The following is a 13984-nucleotide window of genomic DNA, read 5'->3' on the forward strand; positions in this document are numbered from 1 at the left end:
TTGACTTGAAAGTGTTTCGGGAGAGGTTTTGTTTCCTGTGGCGTACGTACATATTTATTTTGCCCCAATGTCAAAGAGGTTTACACATTTTTAACAACCCAAAAAGCTGCCCGACCTGATTAACAGAGGCAAAAGAGAGCAGTTGCATATACACCATGGGCGGTTTTTGTTGCCCAAACTCCTAAAGGATAGGATAGGCTTTTATTAACTTAGGTTATATGGAGAAACAGGAGGGGGCCACCTTGCTTTGTACTGGGGGTTGTGAATAATGCACACCTTCTGTCATGCAGTCAGGTTGTGCTCTTAACAAGCCTTTCCCTCAGCAACCACCTCTAAATTAGTAGCAGCTAGCATTTGAACAACTTTTTATCTATGCCTCAGCATCATATTTTCTCCTGCTGGAAAGGCTATCACTATAAAGTGCACCCTGAATCTGTAACAAGACGCACTATAAGCTAAAATGCTGGCAAAAAATTATGAAGGAACATACATGATGAATGGACCGATCAGTAAGAAACATGAGCTACTGGCTGATGTGGATCATGTAACCACATCCCATAATGCATAAATACACATGAGCTGCACGCAAGTGTTACCACTTATCCCCGCATGTGGGAAGCCAGCTAAGCAGACAGCATCGTTCCTAATAAACTTGCCTGTGTCCTGTTTTCTGGAAGAGGCATTTCCATCAAAGCATCGATACTTTCTGTCGACATTCCTACCACATTTCTGAGATCATTTTTGAGGAGGTCAACGTTTCTGAAAAGGTCTATTAGCATGTCTTTAAAACACCAGAAAACAAAACAAAATGAAATCTTTCAGTCTTCAGGAAACATTGCTTATGCAGAGCACTGAAAGCAGGCTTCAGGGAGATGTGGAGAAAATGCTTCAAGAGTGTCACCATGTGGTACATTTAAATGCAGAGGTATCATTCCCATTTTCTACTATTTTGCATTCCTGTGCCCAGAGAGATCAGAGGCCATATCATTTCAAGGCCATTCAGTATTCAAATAGCTCCTCTTTTCTTTTTTATGTATTTAAACATTTTCCATACACACTGAAATAATAAACCTAAAATAATGTTGTCTTAATAAAGCATGGCCCCTGATAAATATCTATAAAGTAATCTCACCTGCTACATTTTGTCCAAATCTTCTATTTCAAAAGCCAAACAATAAACCCCAATTGCCCATAAATGTGTTTCTAATTTCACTTCCTTCTCTGAATCATATCAAATGAGTTTATTTTGCCATCTACAATGTATTCCATTTGCTTCTTTACCATCCTGACTAGATTAAACACCACTTTTCTATTTAAACGCTATTTCAGTCCTAGCTGATAGCAATAAGTTAATCACTAATGCTATATTTTCCTTCCTTAACTTCATTTTGTCCCTGGATGGTATGGCTTATATTATTAGAACAAGCAAGTAAATGAGCCCCTAAAGGTATGGCTAGTGTTATTAGTCCATAATAGTATTGGATAGCCACTTAGGCAACACTATTACAGAAATGAATAAAATTAGCTGTATCATCAGGGGCTCATTCACCTGTCCATCCTCCAGCATGATAATATATCCATCATTTGCCATGAATGCCCTTCTGTTGTCTACAAAGGACAAACAGAGAATAAATGGACACAAATTTGATATAAAATCTGCACCTTTCAGAAACTAGTGGGGGAGCATTTAATTCTCCAGGATGCTCTGTTGATGATCTGAATGCCACCATCATCCCGGAAGGCAAACTCCAGGAGGAAATTTATGAGTAAGTTTGATTCTGTTTGTTCAGGACTGAACAGAGAACAAGCTTCCTATCCCACTAAAGACAATAAATCAGCATAGCAAAGATAAAGTTAAAGGTAAAGGGACCCCTGACCATCAGGTCCAGTCGTGTCCGACTCTGGAGTTGTGGCACTCATTTCACTCTATAGGCCTAGGGAACCGGCGTTTGTCCACAGACAGCTTCCGGGTCATGTGGCCAGCATGACAAAGCTGCTTCTGGTGAACCAGAGCAGCGCACGGAAACGCCGTTTACCTTCCCGCCGGAGTGATCCCTATTTATCTACTTGCACTTTGACGTGCTTTCAATCTGCTAGGTGGGCAGGAGCAGGGACCGAGCAATAGGAGCTCACCCCGTGGCAGGGATTCGAACCGCCGACCTTCTGATCGGCAAGCCCTAGGCTCTGTGGCATATTATCATCAATTATAGCTTTTGTAACTAGTCACTGTGTCTTTGTTGCATATAATTGAATTTTATACAAATATGTATAAATTCAAAGCCTTGTCCACAATTTTCACAATGAAAATGATTTGATCCGTACTGACAACTAAATTTAATAAGCAATTCAATCTAAGAAACGAACAAGTGAATGTAAAACTTACCTTGCTTCCTGGAGTGTACTATATTTTGAGTGATGTTCGTTATAGAATTCAAAGATGCCATATACTGTGGGATATCACGGATATATTTAATTTGTGGCAAATTTTCTTGTAACCTTAAAAAAAAATCAAATACTTTGTTACTTCAAACTAATATACACTGCTACAGATAATAATACACCGCAATATACACTGCTAATATTAGCTACAAATTACCTTGAAGAAGGTTTTACCTGTTTATTTGCTGCCGGAGTTTCTTGGGATCCCCTATGACTATGTCTTGAAATTCTCTAGACACCCTGCTATGGTTCATAAAATTGGTCACAATCCGATCACTTAGTTCTATACCACGGAGAAGCTTCTTGTGGAACTCACTTTGATCACACAACTCTGCAAAGCTAACACCAGGGAGTTGGCAGGTTTGCTGCAATGACCAGATGCTCTCGTGGTCACAAAGGAGCGATGTCAAGTTTTGGAGGTGAGTTAGCTTCAAATAAAATCAAGAGAGAAAAATTATTTAGAAATGAGTGGTTAAAAAAGAAAAAAATCAATGAGGAAAATCTGGCCAACTTGGTGAAGAAACATGGTTTCACTGGTGAGGTGATGGTGGCAGTGCAAGTTATATGCATTTGTGAGTGGACGTGACGGAGGCCCAATTGGTTCTTTCCCCTAGTTTTGGAATGGGAATCTGGAGCAGAGAAGCCAAGGGAGACATGCTGAACCTTTTCCCACATGCCACTTTGTTGCTCTAAACCGAGACTGCCGAAACCACTTCCCACCTTCCAAAGTTCGGCTTTAAGAGTAGAGGACCTCAGACCTGGTGAGGGAATCAAATGTACCCCTCCAGGCCTCTCTATTGAGCCCCCAGAACTGTCCTCATGCCACGCCCCTTCACCAACTACACCTCCACTCAACAGACAACATAAGCCCTGCTTTGCACCCTTCCTTGAGTGGTCCTCATTTGTGTTGTGTTGTGTTGCCTTGCCAGAATATGTCCTTTAACCCAGATAATGCCTTCTGCTTGCCTGGAAGGAGCATAAAGAGGGCTGTGTGAGGGTGTAGAAACTACAAAGGTAAAATTTACATTTGCTGCTCCATCCACTTTCGCCTCCGACGACAGATGGTCCTCAAAAGGGGCTGGGAAAGTTTCTCCGTTTGCATTTTGTATGTACGTTTGCAATGACAAATGTGTGTGGGAGAGAGAGATTTTGAAAAGAGAAGCAGCAGGTGAGGAAACTGTGAAATGCATTCCCACTCCATTTCTGTGCCAGGTTTTCCCTCCCAGAGCTGCTTTTCTCTCGGGAATGTAGTCTTCTGGTTTTTATTACCCTTGCATGTTGAGCGGACCTAGGCCTTAATAATAGTTGTTAGGAGCACACACAATCATACTGTACCAGCCAACATCATAAGCCTACTTACTCTTAGCATCAGGATCTCTGGAACTGATAAATATTTCCTGTCAGTATCACGAGGAGTGAGAATAACCCTTTTCAGCTGTGCTATGCTTGGAGGAAGGGCACCATTTCCTGTAGAGAAAAACAAAACAATTACTTGTTTGTCTATTTATTTTAATCATTCTTAGTACTTTTTTTTTTTGCCCAAAAGGCTACCAAGATGCAACTATGATTGTAAGGTCCTTGGATGGTTGCTCATAAGTTTCCAGGCAAAACTCCAGCCGTTCCTTTAGTGGTTTTATTGTGCATACTATGTACAGTGCAGAGCTTAAAAGTTCATGTCTGTATCAACCGTCTGCAGAATCCAGGAGTGGCCCCTTCCGGTTCTGACCCCAACATAAGAGTTTCGGTATACGAAATCTCCGCCTCCCCTCTTTTCGTTTCAACCCTTTGCGTATGTGGGGCGACGGAAATAGCGTGTCTCCCTTCTTGCCCGCTGAGCGAGAGGAGTGCAGGGTCTCTCCAACATCCCCAGAGCCTCGGTTCTCCAGCTCCTGAGCTGCCTGCTCCTTCCCACTGGAGACCTCGGTGCTCCCTCTGCTGGACGAGGAGGTGCTACTGGTCAGGTGGGGCTGAGGATCTCTGTAGCATCCTGAGAGCCCTTCCACCACCCTGCGCTGAGCCGGGGACAGTTCCCTGACAATCTTTACCACCACCATTTCCCTGCATGTAGAAATGCAGGTAGGAGAGGATGATATTGAGCAGCCACCCCCAAATCAAGACTACAGCTTTTGCAGCTCCTCTTGGTAAAAACAAAAATGGGAATACTATCACTCCCCTCCCTCCCTCTCTGCACATATAGAAGAGTTTGGATTTGATATCCCGCTTTATCATTACCTGAAGGAGTCTCAAAGTGGCTAACATTCTCCTTTTCCCTTCCCCACAACAAACACTTTGTGAGGTGAGTGGGGCTAAGAGACTTCAGAGAAGTGTGACTAGCCCAAGGTCACCTAGCAGCTGCATGTGGAGGAGTGGGGAAGTGAACCAGGTTCACCAGATTACAAGTCTACCGCTCTTAACCACTACACCACACTGGCTCTCTATTGACACAATATATACATAAATGCATACATGAATGAATATACATTGAGTTCATCTTATGAATCACAGCTAGTCCAAAGCTGCATACACACCATACATTTAGAGAACATCCCTTCCCCCCAAAGAATCCTGGGAACTGTAGCCTATTAAAGGTACTGGGAATTCTAGTTCTATGGGGTAAACTACAGTTTCCAGAATCTTTACAGAGGATAATCAGCTTTGAATGTATGGTGTTTCAAAAATGAGTAAATTGCATGCCACTATCAACATATACATTACCTGAAAATTCACTTTCCAGCCTTTCAGAGACATTCAATACACAAATCAAGTACGATCTGAAGACATTATTGGGGGACATGTGTAAAAAGACATTTTCAAATTCCGAAAACAGAAACCTAGAACAAAACAAAACAAGAAAGGAATGCTCCGGCTTCTTAAGTATGCCACAACAAACATTACATAATGGTGTGAAATAGAAATACTTTAAAAAAAATATATCTGTAGCCCACTTATATTTGATTCAGTGAGACTAAATTAGCTTAAACTAGACAGCTCAGCTGAATTTTACATGAGGGTAGTAAATTTTTTAAACAACACTGCACACAGTAGCTTTCCTAGTTTCCAAATGAGATAGCAGAGTTCAACTTTCTTGAGTAAAACAAATTTAGAGATACACCATCTGCGATAGCAGCCGTAATTAAACAGATTTCTCCGTATGACACTTCATTTATTACGTTATGTTACAGTCTGTCTAAACTTCATAGATTTAAGAAATGTCACCAGCTTCAGTAAAATCCTTCCTTGCCTTTCCAAGTGTAAGTCTTAGGCTAGGAGGCTGGGAGCAGGAGACAGGCTAACTAAAAATCCATTGATCCAATTCAAATGAAATCCAAAGCAAGTTTGCTCGTGCATAAGCCTCATTGAATTCAATAGGACCTTCCCTCTAGTAAGTGTGTTTAGGATTGCAGCTTTAAGTAAACAATTAGGGCATCAGGCAATAATTCTAAACTTGCTTACTGAGAAGGAAGTCCCACAGTAAAAAAACAATAGTCAAACTTGTATCTTAATAAGCATGTTTAAGATTGGGATGCAACAATTATTTCAATCACTTACACATACTCAGATTTCTCTAGTTTACATATTTTTCCTGTCTTGGTAAATGCGATTATCCTGCATCTCGCAGCCTCCTTTTTTTAAAAGATGCTGTGCATTCATTTACCCCGCTCGGGTGCCTGGGGCAGCGTGCCCAGGGGCAGAGCAAGCCGCCCATGGGGGCAGGGTGCACCGTGGGGCTCCAGAGTCTGCCTGCCTCCTCCCACTCAGTCACCCTACAGCTGGGGGGAGGCGACAGGCGGACTGTTTGGGCAGCGTGGAACCTGCGCGCACCCAAGCCACCACACCACTCCCAGGAGAGATGTGTGGCTCAGGTGCCCTGCAGGCCCCCCGGTGAGTGCCGCCCAGCATTTTGTCACCCCCCTCAGTGGTGACACACAGGACGGCCTGCACCCCCCCTTTCCTCCACCCATCCCTCTTACTAACGTCAAACACTACAGTTTGGATCTCCAATATGAGGGAAATATAGTTCTGCTTGTGCTGGGGAGGTTGCCGATTTTCTCCTTCTGGCACAATTGCCCCCATGCCCCCCAGAAAGGCTGCTCTGAAGGAACCTGTAAGCTTCCAGTCACTTTTTTTCCTGCACTTCAGCGAAAAGGGAGAGTCGTGCTTTAAGTTCTTTGGATTCAAGAGATTGTTTTTATCCCATGCGTAAATACTAAAGCATGTATCAGGTCCGGGCCAGGATCTTTTGCCGCTTGAGGCAGAACCTGTCACCTCTGTCACGACCACCTCCACGGGTGCCGCCCATGGCAGATGAGGCAGCGGGGGGCATGCTTGCAGCAGCAGTGGTGCACCCCCACACAGGAGGAGTCAGTGGTGGTGCAATGGTGGCAAGTGTTGCGCAACTTGGGCTCAGATTTGCCACCTTACCTTGTCTCATGGGAGGGCCAGATTTATCTATCTTCACTTTAAATGACATAAGAGAAATCCAAGGCCCACCTAGTCCAACACTCTGTTCTCAAAGTGGCCAAATAGGGAGAGTGCAACAGCGCTCTCCCTATTTGGCAATTCCCTGATATCTAGAGGCACCCCACCTCTATTTGAGAACAAGGTTGAACAATCTCTGAACTGTTGAATTCAACAACAGATTGCTACAATTATGAAACTGACCACTTACCGTCCAATCAAATTGCTTGGAGGCAGTGTTTGCACCAATTCATTCTGAAGCAGTATTCTGTTTAGAAGCATTTCAGTGGTCATGGCAGAAGGGTGTGCAACATGGTCAAGCTGATATTCCAGATTGGTTCTGTCTTGAAGAAATTGTGGATTCACACCTGCTTTTAGCTCCTTCAGTAAATTCAAAAACGTGACATTTTTAAAAACACTGGCATCAGGTACTTCGTTGTCAGCCAGAACTCTTTCCACTAGTTTCAAGCCGCGCCTCACATGCTCAGCCTCCGTAATGTTCCACTTGAAAAACATGTTCCAGATATGAGAAAAAGCCTTCCACCCAGATTGACTGTGGATATCTTCCCTGACAATCTGTAGCACTTCATTTATGGCAGCATTTGAAGGAAGGCTATCCTGCAACAGCTTGAAAAACACTGACAAATTATTCCAATCAGCTAAGCTGTCTGTGAGATTTCGTGAATAATATTCTGCTTCATTGGCAAAGAAAAGTGGGACAAGATTCAAAGGATCATAGCTGACTGTGTTATTTGTATCACTAAGAACAGGGATTGGGCAAGTTGAATCATTTGGGGGCAGACCGTTAGAGATTATTGCCAGAGTTTTATGAATATCCCTTATCCATGGATGTTTAAAATTGAAGAGGGTGTCCATTTCTGAAAGCAAGCTTGAAGAAAACTGTAGTGATTTGATGATGCATAGCAATGCACTTGACAAATATTCACTATTGTTTTTGTAAAGTCTTGCTAATTCTGGAGTCTGCTTTAAGTTGTTTATTGAGTCCTGGAACAATTCAGTAAATGTTTGATTGGGCATTGTTCTGTTTTCAAAGTCCCTGGAAGTAAAAGGTAGTTTGCAATGACTTTGTTTCAAGGACTCAGGGATAGTGGCATTCTTAAACAATGTCTGAAGTATTACGTGAATTACATCTTGGACACCGCAGTTATGTGGTCTTCCAGCTCTATGGTTCCCAATATCTAAGAAAAGACTCAGAGATAAATGCAAAGCATCTATTATCTTTGCTTCTGCTAAAGTACTAAGCCCTAACAAAGACTCATTAAATTCTTTCTGAAAGATAAAGTGTGAGAAACCATACACAGCAGCAATTTTTTCTTTAGCAGTTTCTTCTTCCAATCTGCTGTCAGAAAGCATTATTGTCCCTTGCCTCAGTATGTCATATACCCTTTGGAGGGCTTTATTGCTATCATAGACCAACTGAGGGATTGCTTCTAATTGGCTGGTGTTAAAGTGGTGTTCAAAAGTTTTCTGTAACAACAGATTCCTGAGGACCACATTGATTACTTCTGAGATGTTGCTGCTTTGTGAGTCTTCCTCAGCATACTTCTGTGTAATGTGGGCTAAGTGTCTCGACAGTTCCTCCAGTTCTGCACTGAAAAGAGTATCAGAACCATTATCCTGTGTGTATAAATTTGTGGTATTTTGGATTTTTTGCATTATTCCCGAAAGGTACGCCATTAAGGGGGCGTTATGGCTCATGCTCACATTTGCTGTAAAACGATACTTATTCAAAAGTGCTAAGAAGTACTCCAAAATGTTTTTTGTGCTTTTAGATCTAAGCAGAACATCTGAAAACTGCCATGGAGCTTCCTGTGCTGCATCAAAGTCCTGCTGCACATCCTCAGGAAGCAGTGGATTTGCCACAGACAAAACCTTTTGGATACCTTCCCATATTGTTGCTAATTTAAAATTGGTCTCATTTAAAAACAGCTGATTCCAAATCGTTCTACTTAAGTTTAATGCCATCTTGGTTTCTTTCCAGTGAGGGTTCATATAGAAAAGGCTTTGAGCAAGAACATCAACAGGTGGAGACGAATTATGAAAAAGTCTTTCTAAATGAGCGTTGAAATCTATGTCAGAGGTTTCACTGAGGAATAATTTTAATGAACCAAGCATGTCTTCTAAATAGGAAGCTTTCATCTGCCAACTTAAGGTCTCAAGGGGCAGTTGAGTTTCTGTTTTATTAGGCGCTAGTCCTGTGCCAACAAGAAGTAGAGCTTTTCTGGTCATGTCCAACAGTCGAACATACTGGCTTGCATTTGTCACATTCTGATTGGAGCTCAACATATCTGCAACTTCACTCAATACCTTTGATAAGTTCTTCCATTTTGATTGACTTGCCTCATTTTTGCTCACTTTTAACATCTTTGAGACAGTGGCACTCTTATAAGGCTCATTTTGTAACAAAATAAAAGATGCAAGGGCTTGTGGTACGCTGCCAGATAAATTTTGTGCACGAGGTTCTGTTTCATTGAGAATAAAAGGGCTTAAAATGTGCAAAGCAGAAGGTCCATTTATAATGTCCGTAACCCCGAGCCATGGTGCTTGGCAGGTCAGATTACTTTGGTGGAATTCATTAGAGATGGCTGTTAGACTTCTATGCATCTTTTGTATCCAGGGATTCTTGTAGCTATGGAAATAGTTCAGTTTGGAGAGAAACTCTGATGAAACTTGTAATGAGTTGATGAAGCACTGAAATTCATCTGAAAAGTATTTCCATTTGTCTCTGTGGAGAGTTTGAAAAGCTGGCATCATTTTTAAATTTCTTATCGCCAGCTGAAACAACTCAGTAAATGTATGATGGTGGGATGTTTGGTTTTCCGTGTCTGTGGAGGTAAAGAGGAAATGGCAGCTGCTTCCCCTTAAGGCACCCAGTAGTGTGTCATTATTCAACAACACTTCAACAGCAATGTGATGAACATCCTTGACAGTACAGTTCTGTAGTCTTTCATTACCCTGGTCATCTTCCCTTAGAAAAGGGGTCAATGTTAAATACAAGAGATCCTGTACTTTTGCTTCTCCTGAAGAATCATGCTGTGCCGAAGTCCTATACAACTTCTGCAAAAGTAACATGCGTGAAAAACGGAAGAGGGTATCCAATTTTTTAATACTAGATGATTCTGTCAGCCTAGGATCAGAAAGTATATCTACCCCTTCCTTGAATATTTGGAACAATCTCTGGACAGTTTCATTGCTGGCCTCCTTTAGTGGATTGACGGGAATTAATTCATGGAAGTACCTTTCCTCCAAGTCTTCTAGCACACCTAGAGTTTTCAGAGCAGCATCCAAAAACATCGAGACATTTGCCCCACTGATGTCCTCCTCACTGTATTCTTTCATTAAATGGTTCACAAATTTGGTCAGTTGCACAAGCTCCTTTTTCAAAGGAAGGCCAGAGCCATTGTGGTGAACATAAAGGCTGCCGTGCAGTATGTCTAAAACCTGCCCATAGGCAACGATATCTGTATCACTCAATTTTGCAGACCTGAGTTTTTCTGTAATACGCCAATAATGATTGAATTCATTCCAATGAGATTCACCCACAAAATTTTGAATGTCCTGCATCCTGTCAATAACGAAGGATAGCGCTAAGTAATTACGACTTTTGTCAACATTTCCAATAATATTTAAGATTTTCTGGAGTATCAAGAACTTCTCAGGAAAGTTGTCAATATTAGTAGGTTTAAACAGAAAATCTGAAAACATTGATGGCACATCTTGGACTGATGCTAAGTACCTTCTAAGGTTTTCAGGCATATAAAATAATTTGTGAGAATCTATCGTTTTAATGGTTTGCCATATCTTTGTGGCCATAATATTAGTCTTATTTAAAAATGTTCGATTCCAAATGTTTCTAAACTTGGGAACATTTTGACTTTCTTTCAAGTCAGCCATTACATCAAGCAACTGCAGCCTACTAAAGTCATTTTGAAGCAGGAGAGATGTGAAGTTGTTGATTTGGTTGATTTCTCTCCTATTAAGTGTGCCTCTTAATTTATTGTCTCTGTCAGCCTCCATTTGCCACTGAAGGATATCAGTCAAGTTCACTCTTCTGTTATTCTCATATTGCTTGAATAGGTTGTTCAGTTCAGCAATGCTAAATTTCTCTGGTAAAACTTCAAAAAGATGTAGAGACTTCTTAATGGTTTCTAAATCCTTTGAGAGTTTGCGCATTTTGAAGTCTTCACCAGCAAAATCTGGAGGTAATATTTTTCTGAAATGAAAACAAAAATACAAATTCAAATGAAATCAAACATTTATTTATTACGTTTATAGACCTCCCTTCATCCAAAAATCACAGGGGAGTTTACAACATAAAACACACACACACAAACACACAAAATACATAACATACATAACATAGTTACAGGTAGGTAGCCGTGTTGGTCTGCCATAGTCAAAACAAAATAAAAAATAAAAAAATTCCTTCCAGTAGCACCTTAGAGACCAACTAAGTTTGTTCTTGGTATGAGCTTTCGTGTGCATGCACACTTCTTCAGATACACTGAAACAGAAGTCACCAGACCCTTAAATATAGTGAGAGAGTGGGGAGGGGTATTACTCAGAAGGGTGGTGGGAATGGGTGATTGGCTGATAGAAAAGTGCAAAACCAATAGGCAATGAAAGGTCTTCCTCCCTTTCATCACCTACAGACAGCTACCCAATCTTGAACAACTCCTCACCCACAATAATACAACAACAGGTCTCAACATGGACACTGGTACCAGAGCCTGCAATAAACCCAGATGCCAACTTTGCTGCCACATACACCCGGACAACACCATTACTGGCCCCAACAACACCAAACATACCATCTCAGGACTATTTAATTGCTCATCTTCTAACATTGTGTATGCCATCAAATGCCAACAGTGCCCTTCAGCTCTCTATATTGGACAAACAGGCCAAACCTTACGCCAAAGGATAAATGGACATAAATCTGATATCAGGAATCACAAGACAGAGAAACCAGTAGGAGAACACTTCAGTCTCCCAGGACATTCTATACAAGATCTCAAAGTAGCTGTCTTACTACAAATGAATTTCAGAAATAGACTGGAAAGAGAAGTTGCTGAATTGCAACTAATTACCAAACTTAAAACCATGGAGAAACCTGGTCTGAATAGAGACATTGGATTCTTTTTTTTGTTTTAAGACATTGGATTCTTATCTCATTATACATGACAAAGCTATCTTTCGCCATCTCACCCCTTGCCTTTTCCTGTAAGACCAATTGCAGTCGTTAACAGTCGTCAACAGGTTTTCCACACCCATCAACCAATCACCCATTCCCACCACCCTTCTGAGTAATACCCCTCCCCACTCCCTCACTATATATAAGGGTCTGGTGACTTCTGTTTCAGTGTATCTGAAGAAGTGTGCATGCACACGAAAGCTCATACCAAGGACAAACTTAGTTGGTCTCTAAGGTGCTACTGGAAGGATTTTATTTTATTTTATTTTATACATAACACAACACAACACAACACAAAACAACACAAAGACAATAACGGCCCCTCATGCTAGAACATGGCAGAATAAACATGTTAGTCTTTATGCCATGATAAATGTGCGTTTCTTTAAAATTCAGTAAACAATATGTTGCTTCTGCTTGAAGAATGAAGTATACTCTCATCAGTTTCTGAATGATGGCACGTTTCTAGGCTTGCATATAGTAACAAATCGTCATTCATAAAAAACAGAAGCAAAAGGTTCTGATTCCCACCTCACTGCTGCATTGACGGAAGAGAGGAAAGGAGTGCATGTGCCCAATAGCTGTGCATATAAACCTTAAACCACAGTTTTGTGCTACATTCGAGAACAACCAATGTGTCATGGATTCTGTTACTGTGGCTGAAATCCTATACGCAGTTAGCTGGGAGTAAGCCCGCGAAACACTGTGGGTAGAATTCAACATCAAACTCTTTCCATTGTTCCCTCTACACAAGCATTTCAGTTTGCTAGATGGAACAAGCCCCTCTCCTCCCTTTCTGTACTATTCTGGGAATTCTCTCTCTCTCTCTCTCTCTCTCTCTCACACACACACACACACACACACACACACACGAAAGCCAATTTTGAGGGACAGGGGCATGCTGAAAGAGGTACAAGGCTTCCATTTTTAGAGCAGGTTAGTTAAATCCCAGCCAAGGTGACTTACTTCTGAGGAATCATGCAAAAGATCACACTGTTAATGTTACACAAATACTAACTCTCAGGGATACATTTCCCCCTAAAATTCACAGTGTGTTGTGGGTTTAATAGACCAGCTTTGCCTCAACAATACAGCAGATGCTGGTTAAATGTTCCTATGATCTAGTGAAAGCAATACAGTTTTTGCAAATCACCCTTCCCACTGCCCCCTAGAATAAAATTTCACATTAGCAAAAACCTAACTTTCACGCCATAAATAATTTATTACTCTAATCTCACCTCACAATGTCTTTCATTTGAGTCATTAAAGTTGGGTTGTTTTTCCAGTAAAGAGAGAGCTGGCAAATGTCATTTATTGCTGAGCTGTTATTATCTACAAAATAAAAACAAACAAGATAAATCCACAATTTGAGTTGCTGCCTTTCAACTTTAATTGGGATGATAGACAAACATAGCATTTGAAGGAACTTCACATTTTAGCTGTTCAATTGTACTCTCATTTTATACTGTGCCGTATCTCCTTTCTCCTTTACTTTGGTTGTCTCCAGGTGGCCAGTATTTTGCAAGAGAGATTAAACTGAATACTGGGAATTTAAGTTTACACAATTAAAATGGAGTAAAATGTTCTGGCACAACAAATCCACTTTCAAAAACCGAAGTTAGGAAAATAACATGGAGAGGCACTAAAAACTGTGGTATAAACAATTGATTAACAGGAGATGTTTAACCATGGAACAAGCAAAAAAAGAAGAATGCCCATTGTTGTATAACCTCCCCACAAATGCTCAATAAAACTGGAAAGGTAACCTCCAAGTAAGCTTTGTGTGAGCAAATGGGGATGAATGGTCAACAAACAAGCTGTCTGGAGGACTCTTTTAACAGTCACACTAGCCAAAACACTGTCTATATCACT

The 13984-nt window shown here is 41.2% G+C and overlaps 1 protein-coding gene across 1 annotated transcript in view; it reads right to left on the reverse strand.

Moving 5' to 3' along the window:
- Positions 1–13984, reverse strand: part of ABCA12 (ATP binding cassette subfamily A member 12) — a 140206-nt gene that overhangs the window by 85859 nt on the left and 40363 nt on the right. The window contains exons 9-15 of the mRNA XM_033153541.1: positions 13351–13444; positions 7109–11131; positions 5155–5270; positions 3800–3906; positions 2614–2867; positions 2384–2496; positions 657–781 (exon numbers count right to left, since the gene is read on the reverse strand). Of these exons, the coding sequence (XP_033009432.1) occupies positions 657–781; positions 2384–2496; positions 2614–2867; positions 3800–3906; positions 5155–5270; positions 7109–11131; positions 13351–13444 (4832 nt within the window). The remainder of the gene's footprint in view (positions 1–656; positions 782–2383; positions 2497–2613; positions 2868–3799; positions 3907–5154; positions 5271–7108; positions 11132–13350; positions 13445–13984) is intronic.

The sequence above is a fragment of the Lacerta agilis genome, chromosome 1, assembly GCF_009819535.1.
Source record: "Lacerta agilis isolate rLacAgi1 chromosome 1, rLacAgi1.pri, whole genome shotgun sequence".
Taxonomy (NCBI): domain Eukaryota; kingdom Metazoa; phylum Chordata; class Lepidosauria; order Squamata; family Lacertidae; genus Lacerta; species Lacerta agilis.